The following is a 27,580-nucleotide window of genomic DNA, read 5'->3' on the forward strand; positions in this document are numbered from 1 at the left end:
AAAATGGGCCAACAATCAGCCGATAGATCTAAGATCGTGTCGTGTGCGCTGGGCTTTACACTAAGGAAATGAGGAAGGGAGGAGTTGAGCCTTTTTACATTCAGTGTCATTAACAGAAAGAGAAAAAGGCCGGAAGAGGCGATAAAGCGTCGGTAGTTTTAATTTATCGTACGATTAATCGATTTATCATTTATCGCGACAGGCCTAATTGCAGTCAAAATTTGGTATCCCTAAAGAACACGTTTTTGGTTTTCTCCAAATTCGCCATTTCATTGGTTCTGAGGCTCTCTGATTCTGGCTTGGCCACACACAATGAGATTGAGAAATTCCTTGTCGACCAGGAAAAACGTAGGAATTTTATTTCTGCTTTCTCTGCAGTGCTCTACTCTCTTACCCCAGGCCGTCCAGGGACATTGCACGGAAATGGGAGGGACACCTTGACACAGCATACATGGAGAATGACGATGAAGCCATTAATATGGTTAATTCAACCTTTATACTGTATGTAATATGCTCAGAGACACAGTATAAAATACATCATGTACATATAACACCTTTTATACTGAATAAGATGGATCGCCAGCTCTCTGCCTTATGCAATAAATGTGGAAGAGAGGTTGGAACGTATTACCATTATTTCTGGCAATGCAGACTGATTAAACGATTCTGGGCTGCAATTTCTAAAGAGCTGAGTGACGCGTTTCATGTAAAAATCAGATGTGGCCCAGGTCTGTTTCTTCTTGGCCTCCCTTCAAAATCAGTCACTCTGACACAATCGCACTTCAAACTTTGTGACAAATTATTGCTTTTGGCTAGAAAATGCATTTAAATTAATTGGATTAAGGATAAACCACCAACTATCACACAATGGTATAGAGAAATATTTAGGGTCCTCCCTCAGTTCTTAAGAGTAATGAGAAACATTTTATTGATCTGTGATCTGTTGCTCAGCTATTTACCTAAAGAGCTGAGACAACTTGTGATGAGGTCAGAATCCTAGAAAGTGGAAGATCTCACCAGGTCTTAAGTAAAGAACATCCTCCTTCTGTATTTCTATGCATCTTTCTTATTTCTTTGATCACCTGGATAAATATGATTGTGTTGATGTCAGGCTTTAAATATGTCTGTTAATGTTTGCCAACCACTGAAGACATGATTTAACATGAATCTGGCATTGTACGGCGGCTTCCTTTTATTTTATTTTTATGTTTGTTTTTGTTCCATATCTCATACTCATGTAAGGCGATAGGCAGCACAGTGTAAAATTTTCTATTTTTTCTTTTTGTGAAAACACAAAACTAATAAAAATGTTTTAAAAAAAACCAAACTTACAGTTGGTAATGGGCAGTAAAAGTACTCCTAAATGCTACTCGAGTAAATGTAACTAGTCCCACGTCTGCAAATAACTAAAATGTTAGTGACATTAACTTTAAAGCACTAATAAATGTTAGCTGTCCCAACACTAAACGGCTACAACACTGTATTTGGTAGAAGCTAATGCTAAAGTGCTAACTTCAATTTAAATTTAATCTGCCTTTAAAAACTAAACCCAACTGGCACAACACTAATCTTGGTCTTATTTATATGTTCCTCAGATATTTAAGTTCATATCTCGCTCCGTTTTATTTTATTCCTGTTGGTTTCTTGCTTTAAATAAAGTTAGTGGAGAAAGAGAAAGTGAGGAGAGGAAATGGAAGTGCTGCACAAGGTGGCTTCAAAATAAGAGCATTAATATACATGTCTAAATGCCAAAACATCGACACAGATGTCAAACTAACCAAGACACAAAACAGCTAAGTAAATTAGCGATTTAGTGCCAAGTCAAAGCTAGCAAAACCGCTAAATGAAAAGTTAGCTCTGCTGTTAGCAGATGGTTTCTTTATGGTTCAAACCTGAAATAAAAACACCAGAAAGTGTCAGTTTTCCTCCTTGCGGACGGCGTGTTGCGCTCACCTTACTGGGGTCTGGAGGCAGCTGGGCCTCCACAGGGAAGGGGCTTCCCGGAACGGGGTGCTCGTCGTAGGACACGTTGACGGCGTAGACGCCCTCCTCTCTCGGGGTGTAGCGGACCAAACTGACGGCTGCTCTCCCCGGCTGAGGCTCCACTTTACAAGGCACCGCTCTCTGGCTGGGACTCAGCTGGAAACAAGAGGAGCGGAAAGGGCTTCGTCATTATCAGTGTTGAGTTAAAAAACTACAAAAATGTAAACTGCAGCGTTAATACCGACCACTTCCACCTCCAGCTGACCCTGGCCTCCGGCGCCCTGAGTGTCCACCATGAACTGCTGCTCCTCGTTCACCTCCACCCCTGGAACGAGTTCAGGAAGCTTCAGCTGCGACTCAGAAACACGATCCTCTCGTTTTGGATGACGCAAAATAATACAATTTCAGAAAATATAAAGGAGGAATGAAGCGATTAATCAGATTAATCACAACGAATCAATTACCGAAATTATCGTCAACTAATTTAGCATTTAATTATCATTAGCTGGAGTATACAGACGGAAAAAAGTCAATTGTTGAAACACAATCAGTAACAGGTAGGGAAATGTATTCTCTACTTTTTACATGTAGAAGATACATTTCTACATGTAAAGAAAACATATTATCTTTCTACAATTTTTTTGTAAAAAATGTAGAAAGATAATATGTTCTACCCAGAAATCAAGTTTCATAGTTTCAGCTTCACCTGGTTCAAATTTTGTAAAAATAAATAAAACCTATTTTTTACATCAAACTTTTTTCTGTTAAAAAAAAAATCCTATTTTCTTTATTTCCTTCATTTTTTTTTAGCAATCCAGGTTCTGATCAGATAGATAAACCAGATCAGCCCTCCAGAGGTTTGGGGCAGAACGCGCTGAACTTTTCTTTTTGTGCTGCAGATGCTTCCTTTGTTTCAAATGATCAAGCATTCACTAAAGGAATCGTGTTATTGCATTTTAGCCAATAAAATGTTTATTAACTTAATTTTCACCAGATTAATCCATATCTATAACAATCATTAGTTGCAGAAGCAAAAACTATCAGATAAAACTCCTGATAGTTCAGAGCTGAAGTTTCAGACGATCCCTGAACGTCTCACAGCCTCCAGTAAAAAACAAAACGTCTCACTTCCGTCCAGGTTGTCCACAGAGACTTTGCTGAGGTCCAGCGGAGCAGCAACGCCAACCGTGAAGGGGCTGCTGGAAATGGGGTCACCGCCAAAGGTCACCACGATGGTCATCTCCCCCTGCAGACACCCAGAGCTAAATCAAGCTCCTGTCTCACTGCAGAGTGACGTAGTTTCATCCTAATCCCATTCTAAATGCTGGATTAGAGAGCATTTAGCATGAATGCTCTCAGACCTGCTGCACAGGCATGTACTTGACGGTGTGAGAGTAGTCGTAGTTGTCGATGATGTCAAAGTCTTTCACCGACGAGGAGAAGGTAACGTCCAGCGGAGCTTTACCGGCTCCTTTGGTTACCACGGTGAAATGGGTCGGCTTACCACTCTCCACACCTGCACAGGTGCAGAGACAGAAAAGAGTTCAAAACCAGCAGAGATACTCCAACGATCACATTAATCCTGATTAATCTATTCTTGAAATAACGGTCAACTAATTTAGTGATCGGTTAATTGTTAACTGGAGAATACAAACAAAAAATGAAAATTAGCTGAAGAAAAGCTGTTAAAAAATGTTTGTAAATATGATCTGGACAACTGAGTATTAAAGACATTTTAATAAAAGATTATGAGAATAAAGTCATAAATACAGATAAAGCAAAAAATACTAGAGTGAAGTAGTAATAGATGATGAAATTGGAATTTAATTCTGGTAATATGATGCTGTTTTTGTGACTTTATAAAAAATTATTTGTGAATTTCTATTGTAGTTCTGCTCAGAAAACCTCTAGAGGCAGATTTTGCTTTTGCTGCTTCAAATTATGTAAAAAAATAAAACTCAAACTCAGGCACCTTTTTTCCATCCAGTTATTGATCATTTAATTCAAAAATTAAACACATCAGCTGTATTTATATTATCCTTTGCTCTAAATGATCAATAATTCACTAAAGGAATGGCATGTTATTGCCTTTAATGCAATAAAATGTCTATTTTTTTTATATAGAAAAGGATGCGAATCATTTATTTGCATTTTAATGTATTTCTGACATTGTAAAAAAATATAAGAAATCAGATTAAAAAATGTCCCAATTTCTTTATCTGATTGTCAAAGCAGCTGATTAATTGTCAGAATAGTCGATTAAGAGTTGGAATAACTTAATTTCTAAAATAATCGTGCATTGCTGAAGCGGAGTGAGATTCCTCACCGGTCGGGGCGAGTCCCGGACCTTTGGCTTTAACCTTCGAAGCATCGTGAGACGGCTCCACTTTCACCAGGAACGGACTGAGAGGGACTTCCTGGAGATCATCCAAATACAAATAAATGACATCACAAACTTTATGAAGCTCCCGGCTTGGCGTTTCAGAGCTTTGCTCGCACCTGGTCGGTGAACATGACTTTCACCGTCAGCCTGCCCGCAGCAGGAGGGACGTATTTGACGGTGAACGTGTCGTTGGCGTTGGGAATGATGTCAAAGTCCACGTCGGCCTCCTGGTCACCGTCTGTGCTGGAGTCCCACTTGATGCCCACGCTAACGTCCCCTGAACACAAACAGAACAAACCAGCTGCACAACCCGATACCTGCCGGGCCCTTACGGGTGTAGAGACAGTTTCTGCCTCTAGGGGGAGCCGGCCGGTTTCACCGACACCTGAAATACTCGGGATGCTGCAGGTTTTCCAGTAATTTAAACAGAGCGAAGAATTCAAAAAATGAAGTGAGCAGACAGACGACACTGCAGAGAGTGAAACCAATGACGGCTTCGAGATTTTCACTTTCTCCATGTGAGTTTATGTTCATCTCAACACAACAGAAACCAAACAGCCTCCAACTCTGCTCAGCTCATGAAAGATGAAGTCAGATCTTTTGTCCTGTTTTAAGAGCCACATTGTAATCATTTATCGTTTATGTAATTTGTTGGTTCAGAGAAAATATGGGGAAGGTTGAGCAAAAAGCTACAAAAACAATCAAAATATCTGCAGATTTGTAAACAGACTTCATTTCTTGTCAAACCAAACTCCTAAAAAGAGTTTTAATTTCCCCAAAAACTCATTTTCCAAGTATTTTAGGACGTTTCTGTCCCCTAATCATTGACTGTTAATGATGAACATGAGGGAGTGTGAGCAGGTGATGAATAGAATAGAATAACTTTATTCATCCCAGCAGGGAAATTATTTCGCAGTTACAGCAGCATAGAGACAAGACACAATAACAACCACCACTGAGTAGTAGTTGTAGATAAAATAAAATATAACATGCTGTCAATATAAAAGCAGCTTAGAGCAGTCCTTGCAAAGATTCAAAAAATGCAGATACAGTATGTATATGTAAATATATGTACAGCAGTGTGCCACAGTGCAGTTGTGTGAAATCGGACTGATTAGAGCAGAACAATGATTTAGCTTTTATTGTACAGTGGCAGGAAGGATTTCCTGTATCTGTCCCTACGACAGCGGAGCTGGAGCAGCCTATGTGAGAAGGTGCTCCGCTGTCTGTCCACTATGTGGTGTGCGGACCATGTGTGTGTTCCTCAGCGTATGAATTTCCTGCAGGCATATTTCAGGGTCATGAAAGTGTGTGTGTGTGTGTGTATTGTACCGTCTCCGGCTCCTGAACAATCCACGGTGAAGTGTGTCGGCTCGTTGGCCTTCAGCCCACTTCGCTCCACTCCGGGACCGAACACCTTCACCTTGTTGGGGTGACTTCCTTTCCCCACGTTCACCTGCAAACACACACACACACACACACACACGCCCACATGGCTCTTTAATTGAAGCAACATTCTCAGAATGCAAATACAGCAGAAACACTTGCCCCTTCACAATAAAAGCACTTTTATATGCATCCAATGGACATTGATGCTGAAATGAAGTATTACATCAATCAATCAGGAATTCAATAATTTATTAGTTTGAGAAGTTTTGACCTAGAAGTAGAGCTGCAGATTTAAACTTCAAGCTTCGGACCCAAACAGACCAGAATCATGACCAGACAATAAATGCATCAGTTTTAGTCATTTTTTAAAATCTTACAACTAAAAAAATGAATAGTAATTATGTTTAAATTTACTTTTATGCTCATATTTATTTAAGCTTTTTGCTGGTTTATTCTCATTAATTCGGTGATTTATTTGAAACACCCTTAAAAACATTTAAATATTCAGGATCAAATTTGAATTTTAATACTCAATATAATAAAAATTGATGCTGGTGAATTAAAATATGACAAGACAGTCATTAGAATTGCAGATAAATATTTAAAAGCCCAAATATATTAGATTCTTGTTCCTTAAAGTAAAACTTTTGTTTTTTGTCAGGTGACAGGATTTATTCACATTTTCTCAAAACTCTTCCAACAAATTAAGTGTTTTTAGATGTTTTTTTTCCCTTTTACATCTTTGGATTCTTCACAGAAACAACCCAAGTTAAGACATAATATTATGATTTAAATCAGCATTTCATATTTTAAATGCACCGAATAATAACCAGGTAGAAACAAAACAAAAGAGCCAAACGACAGTAAAACATTTCAATTAAACTTTATTTTTTTAAACCAATTTAACTTTCATTTGATTTACTGATTAAAGTAAAAGTATTTCAGTACAATGAGTAAATAAGATCTGAACACAAAAATGAATAAAAATTGTTTCTTTCCAATGAAATTTGAAATGATTCAGCATCTCCAAGTTCTTATGATGAAGATTAACGTCCAGTTTACCAGCCGTCCTTCAGACCAGTTGGAATTTTAAAACCAGTTGGAAAGGAAAGGTGCAGCTTTTAAACTTTGACTTCTTGAAATGATGTTTGGACCTTTATGGTCTCAGAGCTATTTGGATCAGTAATCCTGATCCAAATGTTGCTTTTTATTACAGAGAAACTTCTATAAATACTCAGATTCTTCTGCTGCTCCTCATTTAGATAATTCAAGCGTCTCTGCCAACTTCTGATTTCTGTTGGCATCGTCAGAAATTCCTGAACGATTTGCAAACACTATTTCAGTTTCTCATGAGATTACGCTGCAGGTGAAACCAGAACACAGAGCAAGAGAGGACAGCTGGTAAACTGATGGACTAAAATATGACTAACAGAATTCAGAGAGATGTTAGTGGAGAGGAGTGGTTAGTAAACATTAACTGCACAAAGAAAACCTTTTCCACTAAGGACACAGATCACCTTAAATTCAATACACATGGAAAATCTACGTTCATTTTCTATTTATCATCAATCTTAGAATGACAAATGGAATGAAAAAGGTTTTCATTTGACAGTAAAAAAAAAGATGTGAAAGCCCCACTAATCTGAACCTGTGAGGTTTTCCAAACCATACATTTCTGCTCCTGTGCTGCTGATGATTTGGCCAAAGGTTTCAAACCTCGTCAGACAAGCTGCTGCATCGCTAACGTTTTCTGACTCAATGAAAACAGCAGCAGCTCAGGGTTTAGTGAGAAACTGACCTTATACTGACAGTACAGTCAACACTCAAAGATCCTCTATGTGTGAAGAGCCTCCACTCTGCTAAGACTCCCAGATCTAAACTCTCACTGGTCCATTTCAACATATTATTATTCAGTCCTTTTTTTCATGGTTTTTATTTTTTTGGTGATACTTTAGAAATATTTGCAAGAAATTTAGCAATTTTTTCCCCTCATTAAACCCTAAAAAAGTACCTTATTGCAAAATAATGCCCTCACTTCCAGAGAGAACAGAGTAAATGTGACTGTTTGTATCAACTGCAGATTATAACTTGACATCAAGTGAGGCAGTAGTAAGAGATACTGCCACCTGTTGGTGGGAGTTAGCATCATGTAAACTCAAGAAAAATTTTAATCTGTAACTGCAATAGTGCAAAAAATGCAGGGATCTGTGGATTTTGTGTAAATTTGAAAAAACTAGTGATTGATTATTTTGTGAAGAATAGCACAGGTTGAAAATAAAATAATTTGCGTGATTAGCTTTGAGTCACAAAAGGTTCAGGTGAGTGAAACTTAATAAAAAGATACACTTAAAAACAATAAAACTACATTCATAGGGATTACAGTGCAGACATGGGTGATCAGTGCATGAAGAGTGAAACAAACACAAGACACAGTGAGACAGTGAGACAGCACAGCCGAGTTAAACAGAACAAAACAAATTCACAACGTATAAAAATAAAAGCTTTTGGGATTTTTTTGATCAGTAGTTGAACATAAAGGACAGCCGTTACATCTGGACAAAAATCAAGATGTTTCATTCAGAAACATGTCTTAGCTGAATAGTTCAGTCAGTAACTTCAGTAAATACTTTTAAAATAAAACACCTGCCAAAAACATAAATCACTTTAACCAGCAGAAACAGATTCATCTGCATTTATTCAGATAAAATAGACTCATTAAAAAAGGTGAAGGAGGTTCAAGGATTTCACTGAATCATTCAAACTTAAAGACGACAGACATTTTATGTCTTGCTTTGTTCGAAGGCGACTTTGAGATCAAACTGAGTACAAAGATCGTACACTGCAAAAACACAAAGTATTTTTGGTTTAATTTAGTGCAAATATCTTATACCTCATTGAATTAAGACAAACCTAACTTAAGTAACTTTTTTAAGGAAAATCCTTAATGTTGATTAAAATGTACTAGCTCCACTAAAATTATTTCACTTATAACAAGACATTTTAATAATGTCAATAACTTCTTTATCAGTATTTAAAGAGGCAGTATTACATGCTTTCCAGGTAGGTAATCAAGTAACTTAGTTAACTTTGTCATAAAAATGCTATATATATCAAACATGACTTAAAAGAAACTTTATTTCTTGATTTGACATCTTGAAATTGGGCATGTCTCTTTAAAAACTCCTGCTCTTTCTGAAGCTCCGCCTTCTACAAAACATGGCTCCTCTATCAGCCCTTTAACAACGTTTTTACCGGCGTTACTCCAAGTAGCTCCTATAATGAGCTCAGTAGTTGCACCAGGTGTTTGCAAATTGCTGCTGGCTAGTCTGAAGGAGCTGAGAGGGAGGAGCTTAGTCTCAAAGGCAGGGCTAAGTCCAACCATGCATTTTGCACAGCTGAGTGGTTGCCATGGAGATTAAGGCAGCTATGTTTTTGATGAGGGAACATCATTAACATAATGTAAAGCTAAACAAGAAGATTTTTTGATTTTTTTTTCATTATACTGCTCCTTAGAACGAGCTCCTGTATTTAGCTTAAAGCTACACGCGAGTTTTTGAGGTTTTGTGTTATTTCAAGCGTTATACGCTGTAGTGCAAACTAGACAGAAATGCTTAGTAAGATTTTGTGTTTTTACAGTGTAAACCTGAGGAAGTACATAATGCATATATCCATTTATTTAAAGCGTAAACGTGTTTGCAGAAACGCCTCCACAGCTCAGTAACGACCATCTAATACTTGAACCTCTGCTCAGTGCAAGTCGTGATGATGATCAGAGGTTTCCTGGTTTTTCTGGCTGAACTTTTGATCAAACATCGCTCTGACTCGACCGTTTTTACCGTCTCGACCTCGACCCGCTCGTTGCGTTTGAGCAGCGTTAAGCTACTTGCTGTGGTAAGGAGGGGCTGTGATTGGCTGCTTACCCTGAAGGGGCTGTTGGGGACGCCGACTCCGGCCCAGCTGACGGACACGGTGTGCTTCAGAGAGGAGGCGGGCGTGTAGCAGCACTGGTACAGGCCTTCCCCTTTGCTCCTCACCTTCACCTCCACAGGAAGCCCCTCTGCATCCTGAAACACACAGATGGCAACGAGACGGGCAGGTTAATCACACAGTACAGGTTTAATGCTTCACTTTCCTCCCCTCTTCTTATAAATCCAGTAGTTCATCCCAGACCAATGAATCATATTTGTTGAAGGACGATTTTGTTCATCTGGTTTGGTTTTTATTTCAATTTCATTTAGGCTTTAGTTTGGTTCTTTTGGGTATTTAAAATGTCTTCCAGTTCTACTCTTAAAGGTGACCTATTTTACTTCCTTGATCAGGTCAGGATGGATCTATGGGCGACACAAAACATGTTCATTACATTTTTTTGGACAAAATGATTCTTAGATAATGAAATTAAAATCTGCTCAGTTCTGCCTGTATTGAGATTTTAGGGCGTCTTGTCACTTTAAATCCACATCAGCTGCTGCTGGCCACGACCCTCCAACTCCATGTTTACACTCGCACTTTAAAATGACTGCAAACACAACTGTACATTTTTGAAAAGCATAAGTGGGGCCTCCTGCACAACCAACAAGAATGCAGTAAGTGGTTTCTTGATGGCAAGACAACAACAAAATTTGTGTGTTTTCCATACAGTGATAAAACCAGCTAACCACGTGCTGGAGCTCAGCTTGGTTGCTATGTGACGGGACGGAACTCGGCTGGGGTTGCTAGGCAACGGGGCGGTGCCTGCCGATTTGTGACTTTACATTCAGAAGGTTTTTGAAACGGCTCTTTCCATTTATTGCCAAAACACAACCAGTTGGTTATTTTTAGAAGCTGTAGAAACCCAAATAGAACAAAAACTTGCAAAATGTGAATTTTGCATAATACATCCCCGTTAAGTGCTCACCAAAAATTAAGGTTTTATTGGTTATTGACAGGATGTTCTTGCATTATTTTGTCATTATTACATTTGTTGAAGATGGTCCCAAAATGACAATTTTATCATTTACCGGAATAAATTCTAGGACAATTTATCGCTCAGCTAAATTTGTTGACAGGCCTCAGCAGGACAAGCAGGACTGGAACAGGGAACCTGCCACTGAAAGTCTTGGGCCTAGTTAAAGTTTGAATTTGAAGTTCATTGAAATGCCATTCAAATAGTTTCAAAATGCAAGAAACTTTTCCCAGATGAAAGTGAGGAGTTGAGAAAAACGCTTCAGACCAGTGAAGTTTCTCATTTCAATTAAAAGTCTAAGCTTTCCTCAGAACTCACAAATCTAACAATATGAAATGTTTTAGCAGAGTGAAGGTGAGAAATGGTTGCTATTCGATTCCACTGCAAAAGGCGACTAAATGGTTGTGGTCTGATGATGCAGATTTGAAAAATAAAACGTTGTTGGGTCAGGGTGAAGCTGATGGCAGCAGAGGAAAAACTGAAGGTTTGAAAATGAAGATTTAAGACTTGAACTAATCATGAAGAATCAGAGTTTGAACGTTTCAAGGCTCTGACCTGAGCGGTGATCTTCAGAGGCCCTTTCCCGGCGTCTTCTGCCTCCACCGTGAACTCGGCCAGCTGGTCCACCTGGCAGCCGCTCGGCTCCAGGCCCGGCCCGTAAGCCTGGACCTGAAAACAGAGGAAAGGAGATCAAGACCTCCCACTAACGTTACAAACTACGGAGAAAATACTCCAGTCTTCTCCATTAGGGCTTAATGAGTTAACCTAAAGCTGATGAACTCATGATTCATTGATTAGCGGTGAGTTTTCTCCTGCATCCAGAGGCATGATGGTCTCTAAGGTGAAACTTAAGGAGTTTATCAAGCTTGTATTTCAAAACAGAACCACTTGAAGAGCTCTTATGTTCTGGGATACCGCTGCCATCTTTGATTCTGTATCAACTGGCTCTGACCAGCTGTGCCCTCTACTGGATGGAGGCCAAACTACAACAGTGAAATAAGGTCTAGGAAGGTGTTTTTAGTCATTTGATGGCAACTAATTTTAATCTAAAATCACTAATTGTAAGTAAGTAATCTGTATATTTTGTCTCTCCGACCTTCTCCGGGTGGTTGGTGTTGTTGTCGGGGACGATGTGGGCCATGAAGGGGCTGAGCTCGATGTCCTCTTCGTCGCAGGTCACATGGACGGCGTATTCCCCGGCTTCTGTCGGCCAGTAGCGAACGTCACACGACCCGTCGTTTTTATCCTCGCACTCGATTTTAGCCTGGGACGGACCCTCGATGGCGAAACCTGAAGCACAGCAAACCAGAGCAGAGTGGATGAAAAAAATAAAAAAACATTTGGCAACAAGAAACTCTGAGGATTAGGTGGATGACTTCAGAAGAGAGAAACAGGTTTACCAAGAACTCCCACGTCGGTGCCGATAGACTCCACCACAAAGGTTGCAGGTTTACCCACAATGCCACCCTTCAATCCAGGACCCCAGGCCCTGATCTGCTGAGGCCCCGCCTCCGGACCGATCACCACGTCAAATGGACTGTTGAGGAAAAAAACATTTTAAAAAAGGAGGACGAGTCAGAATGAAAGAAGAAAATCTGCAGCTCTGCTGAAACATGGAAGCAAAATATGCGAGTTTCTCACCGAGCCCCATCAATCAGTGATTTATCCACATCATACGGAAGAACATTAGGGCCACAAACAAATCACTTTTTTCTCTGAATTTTGAGGGAAAAAAGTCCAAATTCTTAGTTTCAGTGGCTCAAATTCCTCTACTGTAATATCTTCAATCACTGCAGAGAAACATTTATATGTATGAATAAAATTTCAGTCTGAATCAGAAGAATAAATGCTCATCTTCCTCCTGCATAATGTGGCCTTTAATAACCTGCTTGGTTTTCCTTCCACTCAGTAGAAAAAGAAAGTTTAGTTTTAAGGTAATTGAGCTTGATAAACCACTCTGTTGAAAAAAATCAGGAACCTCAAACTTTCTGGTCTGTTAAACATTCAGTTCTGACTAACTAAATCCTCCAGTTTGTCTCCAAGAGACGCTGTGGTGCTTAAATATGCACAGAAAACAAAATATGCATCAACAAGCACTTCATTCCAATCAGATCAGAGGATGTAATCCTGCAGAGCTGATGTCAAAGGTTCGTTTTGCTCCTCACCTCTTGGGGATGTGCTGAGCCCCCCAGGTGATGGAGACCGTGTATTTTCCAGGACTTCTCGGGTAATACTCGTAGCAGAAAACGCCGTCCTGACTGAGAACCTGCTTCACCGGCTCCTCGTTGCCTTCTGCAAAGGCAAACAGTCATACTTATACAAACAGGTAAAACTGATTAAACAATGTCAAATTCTCTTTTTTGACACTTTTTATTTTATTTATTATTCTTGAGAAACAGTGATTGAATGCAGAGAGGAAGACTCTTAAAGATATTATTAAAACTGACAGACTTTAAGGTTTCTCTGGAAGTTTGACGGAAGAACAAACTTTACTTACTGGGATCTTTGATGAGCACCTTCAGCTCTCCACTGCCGGCGTTCCTGGTGTCCACCTTGAAGTCCCCGACCTGCTTGACCCTCATCCCTGCCGGCTGCAGACCCCGACCCGTCGCCCTGCAGGCGCCTGGCATGCAGGCTGACAGACGGACAGAAAACTTAAACTGGCAGCAATGTGTTGATCAAAACTAGGGCTGAACAACATGGCCGGAAAACGCATCATGATATAAGCATTTCATATCGGTCAATAGATAATTACTGATTCGTTTTTTGTTTTTAATATCTGAAATACTACCAAAATGGCAACGTGACCTTACTCAAAGTTACTGCTAGCTAGCCAGAGACAGAGCGAGCTGCTAGCTGGCCAGAGACAGAGCGAGCTGCTAGCTGGCCAGAGACAGAGCGAGCTGCTAGCTGGCCAGAGACAGAGCGAGCTGCTAGCTGGCCAGAGACAGAGCGAGCTGCTAGCTGGCCAGAGACAGAGCGAGCTGCTAGCTGGCCAGAGACAGAGCGAGCTGCTAGCTGGCCAGAGACAGAGCGAGCTGCTAGCTGGCCAGAGACAGAGCGAGTTGCTAGCTAGCCAGAGACAGAGCGAGTTGCTAGCTAGCCAAAGATTGAAGGAGTCAGTTGATGCCACCAGTTTTATTTAGCTAGCTGTGTTATTTAACTGCCTACCTGCCCCAGAACACTGTGCGGTTCTAGATCAGATTTCAGTGAAATTATTGAAAATTCTATAAGAAGTACCATCTACTGATAATGATCACGTGTCTATCGCGATACATATTGATTTATTGTCCAGCCTAATGAAAACAATAAAGAATAAACTCCTCACCCGGTCCGATGTCCACAGCGAAGGGGCTCTTAGGGACTCCCACTCCTCCGAAGGTGACGGTGATGGCGTGCGGTCCGGCCTGCGTGGGGCGGTAGGTGCAGCGGTACATGCCGTCACCCTTATCCTCCATCATCACCTCCACGCTGTTCTGGCGGCCCTGTGGGTCTCGGATCATGGTTGTCACGTCTCCCGTTCCAGCTCCTGTTCAGAGCAAACGAAGAGGAAGAAAGCTTCAGCCGAAACGTCGTTGACCGGTTTAAAGAGACGGCGGCGGGTCGGTGCAGCTCACCTGCCGTGTAGATGTCAAAATAGGTGGGTTTGTTGGCGATGTTGCCCACAGGTTCGATTCCCGGGCCTTTCACCGTTACTTTGGATGCGTCTCCCAGCGCCTTGTCCACATTCACCTCAAACGGACTTTTAGGAATCTGCTGGCCTGCAAACAACACCGTCACCTGGAAAAAACAAAATGATTTGTTATCAACTCCAGACTTTAAAGGTGACCTTTAACCTTCCTAGAACACTTTAGGGTAGCTCTATCCAAAACACGCTCATAGCTCTCATGATCAAATTGCCGCAGAGGTTAGTCTGATAAACAATAATATTGCTGTTTTGAGATCATTTTAAGTTCTATAAAGGTAAAGTCATGCAAGTACACCCTCTGAAAATTCATTAAACATGTAACACTGGAAGACATATTAAATATCCAAAATAAATTAAACACGCACAGCTACTAATAAAATGGTTGGATCTAAATAAGCTGTTGTTGGCCACGCCCCCCCAACTCAATGTTTACACTCAAATGGCTCCAAACAAATGCACAATTATACAACAGTAAATCTTTGAAAAGCAGAAGTAGAGCCTCCTGCACAACTAACAAGAATGCAGGAAGTTGCTTCTGTATGGCAAGTCAACATCAAAACACTCGTCTTTTTCAGCAGCCATTGTACAACGCATACAGCGGTTAAACCAGTTGACCAAATGTGCTGGAGCTCTGCTTGGGTTGCTAGGTAACAGGCAAAGTTCCACTGGGGTTGTTAGGAAATGGTGCAGTGTCCATGAAATGCGACTAAATCAGCAGGTTACTGAAACGGCTACGTGGTTTTTTTTAGTGCTTGAGCTGCTTTTTAGACCCAAACAGAAGGATAAAAACACACAAAATGGGAATTTTGCATTAAGTCCGACTTTAAGTGAAGCAAACGTTTATGAAGCTGCTATAATCCACCATAAATCTTACCTTATGAGGCCCCATGACTTGAGGAACGTAGGTGACGCTGTACGTCTTCTTGCCCTCGTTGGGCTCCACCTTCAGCTGAAACAAACACGGGGACATTTGAGCCTGAGCCTTTGACCTTTGACCGGAGGGGGATCGGCCCCCAGCATCACCAAACGGAGCGTTACCTCCTCCCGGGTGCCGTCTGGATGGTCCAGGTAGGCCATGACCTGACCCTGACCCGCGCTGAACGTGTCCACGGTGAACACAGCAGGACGCAGCACTCGGTTCCCCGTAGGTTCGATACCTGAGCAACGTAATAATAATAATAATAATAATAATAATAATAATACGCTAGTTGACGTTTTAAATGCTGACCAAAGATGTATTCCATGTATTTCATTGCTGATTGTCAAGAAAATTATAACTGGTAATTGGAAGAATGACGTCACCAACGGTGGAAACTGATTTTTTTTTTTTTTTAAAGTGTATAATATGGAAAAAATATTTTTCCAACCACAGATGGAACATGTTTAAAGTATTGTTCTGTTTTTGAAGTGTATAGGTTGGGAACTGGCTCCAACAAAAAGGAAATGTTAGTTTTGTTTAATCACCTGTTTCTGGTAATATTGTGTAAAAATATATAAATAGTTTGAAAAAAGAAAGGAGGAAAGACTGAATCCAGACTCTGTGCCACACACAGAGTCTGAAAATGATTCAGCCAAACTGGGCTGTGATTAAACCAGTTCCCCTCTAAAAACCTGTCAATTACAACTTCAAAACAGGAGGAGGGATTTTAGTTCCTGGAGTAACTTCTCTTAAGATTTTTAAACAGTAAAAGGGAATTTGATGAGTTAACTGAATTAGCTAATTTTACCGTTTTATAATTCATGACTTGCCCTCAGTCACACACTCTCCTTTAATGGAAAATGTGTGACTGAGGGGAAGTTAATTGAATTTTCAACAGATTGTTTCAGGCTGACAGACAGTAAATCAGCTTTTGGCTTTAATGTTGTAAAACTGAAAAAGGCAGAAAAAACAGAGAAACATGGATGATTTTACAGAGACTGAGTGGCTTTAGTGTGTGTTGCTTCTGCAGATATTAGAGTATTTCCTCTTCTGGATGTGTGTGTGTGTGTGTGTGTGTGCCATTGTTCACCCCAGCAGGAAGTCGCTTCCTTTCATTGTCAAAGCAACATTCCCAGTGCTCCCATTATCCAGCGTGTCTGGTTTTACTTTGTGTTTTGGTGGAAACATTAATCTACTGCAAAGGTGTCAAACTCATTTTTGTCTTGGGCCAAATTAAGATAATAAATATTCTTCAAGGGCCAGTTGGGCCAGGATACATTGATAAAACTGATTAATAAATTAAAAATATTAATTGCTGTCTCTGCATTTTATAAATACTTCTTAAAATTAAATATTGAACATCTTTTCACGTTCAGCTTGTGATTGTTTTCATTATTTCTTTGCAGTCAAAATCACAGATTTCGTGGTGCAAATTTAGAAATATTTGCGCTAAGTTATGACGCTACATGTGACTTTGTTATTCACCATATTGATCGCTGACTAGTCATCAAATAACACAGAGGCAGCGAAAGACAGAAATACTGCCTCCTACTGGAGGGAGGACAAAAAACAAGAGTGTTTTTCACAATTTCTGCAGAAAATTTGCAACAAAACTTAGTTATGCATTACCATGAAAAAATGACTGACACTCGTGACCTTCTGCATCCCAAACAATTGTGACTGACGGTTTGGTTTGCGGTCATTGTTGGGGTCAGAGGTCAGGGTGTTGAGTTAATTTGGTTTCGCAGCGCTGCGTGTGTGGGTTTACCGGGTCCGTATGCGCGGGCCTTCTTGGGGTTCAGTTTGGGTTTGAGCGGCGCGCCGGGCTTTAGCTTGGCTTTGGGGAACTGAGACAGGTAGGTCATGACGGACTGCTCGTCCACGCCGGGGTCGATGATCTCCTCTGGAGCGATGACCTGCGGACATCAGCGGGACAAGATTCAGGAAGAGCAGCTGACGGAACCCGTCTGCTTCTGAACCCAGCCAGAACTTTCTCCAGACAAACAGAAGCAAAGCTGAGGTTTTTATTAACCCCGACGTGACAAATTGTCCCAGAAGTTATTAAGATAAATAATAATAATATTGTTGCTTTCAGACCATTTTCCAGTAATATAATGGTAATGGCATGATAACATTCTCAGAGCATTAAAATGTAAATTTTAATGAATATTTAAGACTGGAAGACATTTTAAACATTCAGAATAAATAAACAGCAGAAATAACAATTATCAAGTTTCTAAAAATGGTCCAAGTTGAGACTAAAGCACCAGGCTGGAGAAAAAGAGAAAAACACTAAATCATTCAAATGGAAAATTGTTTTAATTTATATGATTGATTTATTAGAGTCAACCCACAGCTTCATTTATTACAGCCTGAAATCTGGCGATGACCTCTGACCTGAGCCTTGGGTCAGCAGAGATGCTTTTTATTTCTAATGCCAAAAAAAAGTAACTAAATAAAACTGAAAATTAAACAGAAGCTGAAAGGTTCAATAGCAAAGTCTGGAGTTAATCTGAGCAGATTCGCCAGAATATTAACGATAATCATTCTATAAAAATGTATAAAATGTTTGAATGAGCCACAACACGGCAGCAACGTAAAACAAACAGGTGAAAACCCACCTGTGCGATCCCCAGCCAGTCGTCAGCCAGCTGCATGGCTTCAGTAGCGTTCTCCACTGGTTTCACTGGATCCCAGGTCTCCCAGTCTGGACACAGGCCTGAGAGAGAGACGGCATTTGTTAAAGAATCAGCAGCAACAACTTTACTGTTAAACACAGGACAAAAATATCCTTATAAAACATAATTACAAGTTTCAGGCATTAAACTCTGGCTTTGCTCTAATGAGCAGCCAGACAAAACCAAACTAACCCAGATCAAACCGATCCCAGCAGAAACCTGAGATTTACAGCAGAAAAGCAACATTGGTGCCGACTGAACTTCAAAATAAATCCAGTTCAGCTCTTTGAGCTTCAGGGATCCCACTGCCTGGTTTACCTGGTGCACAGCTGTCCACCAGTGCTCCCAGTGCCCTCCCGTTCCTCCAGTCCTGGCTGAAGTTGGTGATCGGCAGATCAGGAACTTTGTGTTGGATCCAGCCCAGCAAACGCTGCTTAGGCGTCTTTGTCTCTGCCTGAACAGAAAACAAAACGATTAGATCTGCTCTCCATCTAAATGTTTTTTTTCAGATGTTTTTAAATGAATAGAAGAAAAACAAACAAATTGAACGAAATCTGTTCACCTCTTCGTCCTCGCCCTCCCAGGCTGGCATGGAGATGGAGTAGTGCAGGATCAGGGTCCAGATCAAACCCAGGATCAGCTTCAGGTTCCCGTCTACAATGGCTTTAGAGTCTGAAACAAAAGATTTTCCATCATTTTAATGCCACTGTAACGTTTTACTGATCCAGACTGGATATTTTATTAGTTCTATAAAATGAGTTGAAGAAATCATCTTTTGGTTTGTCGTCTCACCACATTAATAAATGACCTGAAACTTTGATCTCCAGCTGTACAGAATAAACTACATAAAAACTGTTTTCTATTCACAACACCAACAGAACCCAGTAGATGAATATTTGGGCATTATAAGCCTGGCGGGCCTCCAGGCTTTACTTCCCCCACCAGACTAACCTGTTTATTTAAATAGAGTGTTTTATACATCAGTAACAGAAGAGACGGATTAATCCAGGGGTGCCCAAAGTGAGGCCCGGGGGCCATCTGCAGCCATCAAGACAATGCTGTGCGGTCCTTGATCACAGTTCAGGCCGTTGATGCAGAAGTAAAAATAATGTTGGGGTGAAATTTTCACTGATGCAACACAAAGTATTCATCTGGTTTCTGCTTTCAATTTCTTTCATCAGTAAAAGGAAACTAAAAAAAAAAAAAACATCCAGTGGCTTCAAGCTAGCCTTTTTAGTTCAACAAGCATGTCAAAATAAAGCTCATCTCATTAAAATATCATGCTTAGTTTGTTTATTTTTATGAAAAATGAAAACAAATGATGTCGTTTTTGTTATTAAAATTTTGTGTTTCTTTCAACTTGACATTTTTGGACCCGATGCCAAAAGGTTTGGACATGCTGGATAAAGCTAAGCTTCAAACTGACTGGACTGGGAGTGAGCGGATGCTAACCAGTGAGCGGATGCTAACCAGTGAGCGGTTCCCATTAGCCTGACACGCCGTCATTCTAAACTATGACCTCTGATTGTGCGACTCTGGATATTTGTAACATTTTTAATGAAACGCAGTGGGTCGCCCAGAGCGCCTAACGGCGGTTTAGCAGGTTTTCTGGGTGAAACCTCAGAAGTGTAAACACTTCACAGCAGCAGAGGAGCTGGCACACACCCAGAGCTGCTGGACGCGTTTGTCTCTGCATGCTTGTGCAATCGTGTTGCCGACAGAAACGAGTTGCCTCCCCAGTGTTTAGAAAAGCCCTCTGGTCCAAACGGGGGAAGCTCCAGTTCTGCTGCACAGCTGAGATCCAAACACGTCTCATCAGCTCAGGTGGAGGCGCCGCGCCGCGCCCCTGGTGACACAATGATGACTGAGCGCCTCAGAGGAAAAGTTACGACATCAGGATTCCTGCATTTCTAATCTTCTTCCATTATCTCACCGTTGGTTTAATTCAGACTCCAGCTGTTTGGTTCCTTTACGCCTCGTTTCTAATTAATCTGGATTCACTAACTTTCCTTTTCTCCCTGAGGTCGTAGCAATAAACTTGTGCAACAGGCCGTTTGTCACTGGGAGCAAACTTCCTGTTAGTTTGCTCATCATTGACCTTTAACCCCACACCCACCCACAGATGAACTCAGCGCTCTGATTAATCACAAGTTCACACTTTCTAGCCTGAAACCAGAACTGATCATGAATCATGTTTTGAAGAATTATCCTTAGTTTATATGAATATCGTCTCCAAGTGAAAGAAAGTTTAACATAATGACTCACACTGTGAAACTTCATTCTGATTGATTCAAATCACAATTATTTAGTAAGTTGCTCATTTAGAAAAAGTTGCACAAAACTTACTTTGTTTTCCTGTTTGAAAAATATTTTAACATGTTTAGAAAGAAGAAAGTGAATAAATTAGTTTCTCTACTAAGAAAAACAAAAAGGGTTTGTTTGTTTGTTAAATACTGCCTGGATGACTCCCTGGGGTCATCATGACCTCTGACCCCAGGGAGACTCGTTGCCAATTAACTCAGATTTCATTAATTTAATAATTTTAATAGTTTAAAAAAAAAAACAGACTTAAAAACATTTGCAGCTTCTGAAAAACTAAACTTTAATAATCAAGAAACTTGTAAAAACAAACTAATTCTCCATCTGTGATATTTTTATTTTTGCTGTAATAAACCTTTTATCTGAAAATGTTTTGACACTAAGAAAATGATATTCGTTTAAACTAAAAGACAATTTATGTATTCACTTTATTCTACTTTGAGCATGTCTGGTTTTTACTTTTATTGTGATATTTGCCTTTGTGTTAAAGATCCTCTATATAACGTTATATTTCATGTGTTTCTATTATATGATCTTAACTGATAATAACTGCAGCGTTGCCACTTTATCTTTTATTCTCCCAGATTTGAGAAACTAGTTCAGAGCTAACCGAGCCGTTTGCGTCCCGTCAACAGTTTTCAGGGCAACCAGGTTGTTGCCATGGTAACCCATTGTTCACAGAGGTCAGCAGTTTAATCAGTTGTGTGTACATGGTAAATTATTTGTGGAAACAGCCGTGATTACAGAGCGCTCCAGTAATCTGCTGCATTGTTCTGCTGCAGCTAACCACGGCGACGTCTCCACCGCCATTAATGAGCCTCTCGGGCCCCAGAGAGCAACCCGAACCCGGTTCTGGTCAGGGAGGAGGGAAAGAACCATCACATCCTCCCCACCTTTCATCTAGAAAAAACAGCAGTTTCCCCACGTCGTTCTGCTTCAGGTGAAGTTTTAAAGCCTCCGCTCCTGCCGACACCTGCAGATTTGTTGCTGCGTTTCCATGGAGACGCAGCAACACCCGTACGCAGGAAGAGCGGCTGTTGCTGGGAGGGTTTCTGCCAACAAATAAAGGCTGAACGAGTCTGAGGAGAAAAGGAAAGCGAGATAAAGCCTAGTGCTTGTGTGGGCAAAGGTGAGGCAAGCTGGAACCGAACAGCTCACTCTTATCAGCGCGGCACACCCCGACCCGCACAGGAAGTGACATCATCGGCAGCCAGAGCGACGCCCAGACATACCTGCTGTGGCTCTGACCCGATCCCAGTCTGGTACTGGAGGTAAAACAGGGGGGAGGATGACCAGTTTATGGTTTTATGGTCCCTGCAGGAGGACTGGTTGGATTTTATGAGACATGCACTGCAAAAACACTAAATCCTACCAAGTAATTTTAACCAGTTTCTAGTAAAAACATGCAACTACACTTAAAACAAGACAAAACTAAATGTCTCAGCAAGATATAGGAGCTTGTTTTAAGTCAATAATTCCTTCATGTCGATGAAAAACTAGATTCACTAGATTTACTGGCAGAATATTTCACTTATAACATCAAGTGAAATTAAGAATTTACTTAAAACAAGCTCCTATATCTAATTTGTAAGTTTCTTTTATCTTATTTCAAGTGCACTAAGATGTTTCCACTAGAAACTAGAGCAAAATTACTTGGTAAGATTTTGTATTTTTTTCCAGACTTTACTAATTGAGACCAATAAAACAGATTAAAACCAGACAGAGGAAAAGTCACAGCAGCGTTTGGTCTAAATCTGTGCTTTTGTTTTTTTAGTTGAAAACAGCCAAAGATTTCGTTTTCATAGAATAAATGAAAGGAAAAACAGGGAAGATGGAACGTGAGAGAGTGGAGATCTCAGGTGGAGATCTGTTAACAAGAGGAGGCAACAGGATGCAGAGTGGGTCGGCCCCCTGAACACACAGATTCCTGTGGGCTGAGATCATAACGTCCCACCCAGCCAGCCTCTCACCCCCCCAGCTCCACTAAACACAGAGGAACAAAGACCGTCCTCCAGTCGGTCTGCAGGTAAACCGCCAGCAGGAGCCACTACATTAAATATGGAAATCAAATCCTGGAAAAACTGCCACTCATCCTGCTTTACATCATTTATTACGATAAAGTCCTGAAAAGTTGCTGTTGATAAACTGGATGTGGTTTTGATCAGATTCACAGCAATAAACGCTTTATCAAATATAAAACAGATTTTTGATTTTTTAAAAATCAGCGTTAAAGTTAGATTTTGTAAACAAACCAGACCTGCAGCCAAACTTTGTTAGCACAGCTGATCCTCATTAAGTTTTTAAAGTGCAGAAACTTCCCGTCGAACCGTGTCTACAGTTTAAAGACCATTTTATGAGACGCCAGTTAAATAAAAATATCCTTTATTGTCCCAGAGAGGGAAAATTTAGGTGCAACAGAAGCATTGAGATATGGAGGCTCAAAAACATCAAAAATCAAAAAGTGTTCAAAAAATTATCTGCACAAGACGAACAAAAATACTGTTCAGTTCTCCGATCCAAAGCCTGAGAAACTGGATATAATGACTTTTCTTCTTTTAAATGTGCATATTGTGCATTAAATATCACTAATAAATACAAAACCTTCATCATTTACAATACTGTAGATAAAAAACAGAAGAAATGTTATTTATGTGTTTTCCAGGCACAGAGTCCCATTTTGTAGCAAAGTAACCATGTTGCCTTCAGTTGATATAAAATGCTATGATGACTTTTACTTCCCCATTTAACACCTTGAAATTGGGCCTCTGTCTCTTTAAAAGCCACAGACCAACTCTAACCCAACATTTCTCCTCCGTTAATGTTTCTACCAGCGTTGCTCTGAGCAGCAGCTCCTATAACGAGCTCAGCAGCTGTTTGCTAATTGCTGCTGGCTAGTCTGAAGGAGCCGAGTGGGGGAGGAGCTGCGCCTCAAAGGCGGGGCTAGGTAAACCCAGGTGTTTAGCAAAGCAGGATGGTTGCCATGGAGATCAAGGGATTTCCAGGAATGTTTTTGAGGGAATAACGTAACATGATGTAAAGCTCAAAAAGTTTATTTGCCCCTTTAAGATGAGTAACGTTTAAAGCTCAAGTTTAGGGGTCTCCTCTACATTTACTGCATGGTTCATTGTAACCCTAACCCCCGCCCCACCTGTTGCTGATCAGACTGTCACCCATTCTTTAAAACCAGCATGGCTGTTAAGCTGCTGACTGAAGGCTCCACCAGAGCAGACAGCCTGACTACACCGAGCATGGAAAGCTATTAGCTCGCTAAAAAGTAGAGAAACCTCAACAAATTGATCAATAAGCACTTAAACTTGTTTAAGATTATTATTAAACTTGTAAAGATGGTTCATACTTAATGTAATTTTAGCATCTAGCAATAATTTTAGCTTATTACGGATCAGGTCAGAATAATCGCTCAAACTGTAACTGGAATCTTTAATTATCAAGTTTTATAAAACTTGGTGTATGAATCCAAGCAAATCGGATCAACGTCATGAGATGATGTAAACGGTTACCCAGATCCAGTTTCAAACTCTTGGCTCAAAGTTTCTGTTTCTCTAATTCTCCTTAGGCATTGCTAAAGAAAACCAACGTGATCAACATTAAGAGACTGAGATCTTTTCAAAACAATGAAATTAAGTCATGTCTATAAAGTCTCGTCAAGCGGAGACGCTTCAACACGTCTGTCAGTTCCTAAACAACCCCATCATTTATCCAACCTGATCCCTCTAGTCCAGCTTCTTGTGTCGTTGAAGCTCATTTACAATGACTAACAAACTCAGGGTGGAATTAAACTTCCCAACAGCATGACGGCACAGCAGGAGCCGCTGGGGACCTCAATGCCTGATGCACGGCTGAAATGACAACAACACCGGAGTCACATGACTCACAGCAGCAGCAGCAGCACAGAGGGGGCCGCCGAGCGCATCATAAAACCTCCAGATTACAGACAGAAAGCAGCCATGAGGCCTTTAATGTCTTTGATTTGAGTAACGAGGGTTGAGCATGAGACAGAGGCCGTCATTCTGCCTCCGACTCTCTAATCCGGCTGTGGTTGGATGCAAACAGCATCAAAGACGGAGGAAAAGTTTCTCTCCACCAAGCCTTGAAGTGAACCAACAGAGAAGTTGAGAAGCATCAGCAGGCCTGGAGGGCGACCAGCATCAGAACCTGGGTTTAAATGTTCAGACTGAGTCGGGTAGTCCAGTTGGCCAAGCTGGGTCCACATTCTGGATCTCAAACTCCTTTTGCTTTCAGAGCTCAAACTAACCACTGCTGGCCATCAATAAGACGCTCGATGAAACCGGCATCCTGGAATTTACTGCAGTCGAGTGAAACAAAAAACAGCAAGCAGGAAGGGAAATGGGTTTAAACAGAACATAAAATTTAAATACAGATTATTAATGATGAACAAATCGCTGCAGAAACGAGAACCAGGAGCCACAAGGGATCCGAGGAACCCGGGCCGCGCTGCCCTGTCATTACCACAGACATCTGGCATGACGTCCTCGCAACAAACACCCAGCAGCGCTTAGCCCCGCATGACCTCACCCCGCCGGTTCCCAGGCCGTGTCGTCATCAGAACCAGACCCGCCATGTGGTGAGGAAGAGGAGGACGAGGGAAGAAACATATTTTCTGAGCTGATGCAAACATCCGTTATCCAACATTTGGTCCGTTTTACATCCTTAACAAGGTTTGACACAAACCTCAGATCATAACAAAGATCAGTTTCTTTCTCCTTTGGAGTTTCTGACATGTTTTAGTCTTTGGATTTCAGCAGAGACAAAACATTTTAGGGTCAAACAATTAAAACTAAAGAGAGGAAACGGTTTGTTTGGTCTGAGTTCAGTCAATCAGTGGAAAAAAGAAGTATGAGAAGAAAAAGCTGTTTGTAGCAGAGCCAGGCTGCAGGAGGTTCACCACAGTAACCATCAGTGAACCCCCCCCCCTCCCACACACACACACACACACACACACACACAGCAGGAGTTTGGTGAGCACAGACAACACGATGCATTCCTCAACCTCTTGGCAAAATCTGCATGACTGCAGAAAAAATTAAATCTTACCAGTTTTTAGTTTTCACACAGGATCAATTATCTATTTATTAACTGACCTGATTAGAAGATTATAAACGCAAAACGGCGAAACTCAAATAGTCATTTTGTTTTTGTGTATCTATTGGGGTGAAAGATTGATGTCGAAGTACAAGATTGGAAATTTTAAAACTCATTGAAAAAAACAAACCGATGCAAAGATAAAGAGCTCAGACGGGTCCAGCTGCAGACGGACTAAAAGTCTCCTTCATCCTTCATCATCTTCTTGTCAGACCGCAAATTAACCAAATATTAAAACAGTGACGGCATCAAACTCTGCGTCACGTCTGCCAGAAAATGTACAGGCGAAGTGAGAAAACATTAAACGCACAGAGGGAGACGGGATGACGACGGGTCAGGAAGCTCTGCTGTGAAATGACAGGTTGTCGGGTGATGAGAGACTCGACCCAAAGCTCTCAGAACCAAAAACCAACTTCCACCCATCAGCACACACTGCAGTTATTCACGGTCAAAACTGCCCTTTTCATGCTTCGTTCAGATTAAAAGGTCAAAAATATCAAGACAGAAATTGTTCAAATCACAGCTGTGAAGAACAATAACTTCATTATTGATTTTGCTAAAATGCTTCTAAAGTAAATAAGCTAAAACAAGCAGTTTTAGTTTTGTAAAGCTTCTGGTTTTTATTGTGATAGTTTTCATTTCAAACATTCAACATTTAGAGTTTAGACTAAACCCAGCATTCACTTTGCATTTCACTGTCCTTAGCTAACAATTAGCAAGGCTGCTACAAAGCTAATTAGCATAGCATTTTTAAAACATTTAGTTTAGAGACTGTTTTTTGCCAATACAATAAATGATACTGGATCATTTACTGTATTCTTTCCTAGAAAATAAAAACTTAATTACAAGCTAAGAATGTCACAAAGCTAATTGGCTAAGCTAATGTTTTAGCTTATCTAAAAAAAAGAAAACAGCGTGTTTCACATTGTGTTTTTGCTCAGCATTACACTCATTTATTCCTAGAGAATCTTTATTTTGAACAAAATCATAAGTGAAAATCAGATGCTAATTTGGTTAATGTAGCACTGAGCAGCTGCTAATCCCAAAGCTAACTGCTAGCATAATCCTAAACTGAATTCAGTAAAATAATCCCTGAGCATTTAACAGAGTGGCTGAGAACTTTATAGGTTGTTTCCTTGTCATGTTTGTCAAATATTTAACCAGTTAGCCTAAATTAGCAGCCAAACCACATAGCTTAGCAATTACCCCAATTACAAAGCTAATTAGCATTTTATGTTGTTGCCATACTAATTGTACATGAGACTGTTTTCTATACACTTAAATGTTTTTGTTTGTTTCCAACAGAAGGTCAGAGGTTAAACCCAAGATGTTTAGCAAGGCCAATTATCCTCCAGAAAGATATTTCTGGTTGTATTTCCACATATTTCACATTGTTGCTTTGGTGGCTTTAAACAGTTTATAGTAGCCGTTTGGCAGGCAGCTCATGGTTTTTAAACCACAATATTTTTCTAGAGGCTGCATGAAATGCATAAAAAGCCAAACTGGACAAAGTAATGGAAAAAACGAAAATACAAACCTGAACCATCGTTTTACAAACAGAACAGATGATGTTCATTTTTTACTTTTTGCACAAAATGTTTAACATTTCTTCAAACCTGAACCAAAGTGAAACATTTCTCTTACAAACAAGGATTGAAAATAGAAATCAACTTTAAAACAATATGCTGATTCAATAAGCTGCCTTTCTGTTGGCATAAATTTTTACATATAGGGCATAAAATGTTAAACATGTCTGGTGAATAATCTGACTAAAGAACTGATTCAAACTTTACATGATTGGAAAGAAGATTTGCATTCTGATCACTTCATTAGGTGGCAGAAAACAAAACCTGTCAGCTCTTTTAATATATTAAAACTTTCATAGGAAGTAAAACAACTTCATTAGAAAGTATAAGTAAAGGTTTCCTAATGCTGGTCCTTGAGGTACACCGTCCCGCTGGCTTTACGTGTTTTCTTGACCCAAAACAACATATCTGAAGTGGTGGGTCATCCAAGTTTTCCAGAACTTTGTGACCATCTCATTACAGGTGTGAGCCTGGAGGCGTTGGACCAGGAACCCTTTCAGGGGCGGGTAGGTTACCAAATAATAAACCTTTTTGATGGGAAGCTGTGCAGATAATCTCTCATTAAACACAGA

At 40.4% G+C, this 27,580-nt stretch overlaps 1 protein-coding gene across 2 annotated transcripts in view; it reads right to left on the bottom strand.

Annotated features, from left to right (window-relative positions):
* The window catches only part of flnba (filamin B a), a 69,350-nt gene that overhangs the window by 27,058 nt on the left and 14,712 nt on the right, over positions 1–27,580 (bottom strand). For both annotated transcript variants that reach the window (XM_028004104.1, XM_028004103.1), the window contains exons 2-22: positions 18,545–18,654; positions 18,301–18,436; positions 17,926–18,023; positions 17,073–17,220; positions 15,424–15,542; positions 15,260–15,334; positions 14,315–14,477; positions 14,026–14,226; positions 13,195–13,332; positions 12,863–12,989; positions 12,098–12,234; positions 11,794–11,987; positions 11,253–11,366; positions 9,676–9,819; positions 5,699–5,822; positions 4,483–4,643; positions 4,310–4,400; positions 3,345–3,499; positions 3,112–3,229; positions 2,229–2,308; positions 1,954–2,139 (exon numbers count right to left, since the gene is read on the bottom strand). In XM_028004104.1, coding sequence (XP_027859905.1) covers positions 1,954–2,139; positions 2,229–2,308; positions 3,112–3,229; positions 3,345–3,499; positions 4,310–4,400; positions 4,483–4,643; positions 5,699–5,822; positions 9,676–9,819; positions 11,253–11,366; positions 11,794–11,987; positions 12,098–12,234; positions 12,863–12,989; positions 13,195–13,332; positions 14,026–14,226; positions 14,315–14,477; positions 15,260–15,334; positions 15,424–15,542; positions 17,073–17,220; positions 17,926–18,023; positions 18,301–18,436; positions 18,545–18,654 — 2,819 coding nt within the window. The remainder of the gene's footprint in view (positions 1–1,953; positions 2,140–2,228; positions 2,309–3,111; positions 3,230–3,344; positions 3,500–4,309; positions 4,401–4,482; positions 4,644–5,698; positions 5,823–9,675; positions 9,820–11,252; positions 11,367–11,793; positions 11,988–12,097; positions 12,235–12,862; positions 12,990–13,194; positions 13,333–14,025; positions 14,227–14,314; positions 14,478–15,259; positions 15,335–15,423; positions 15,543–17,072; positions 17,221–17,925; positions 18,024–18,300; positions 18,437–18,544; positions 18,655–27,580) is intronic.

The sequence above is a fragment of the Xiphophorus couchianus genome, chromosome 20, assembly GCF_001444195.1.
Source record: "Xiphophorus couchianus chromosome 20, X_couchianus-1.0, whole genome shotgun sequence".
NCBI classification, from domain to species: Eukaryota; Metazoa; Chordata; class Actinopteri; order Cyprinodontiformes; family Poeciliidae; genus Xiphophorus; species Xiphophorus couchianus.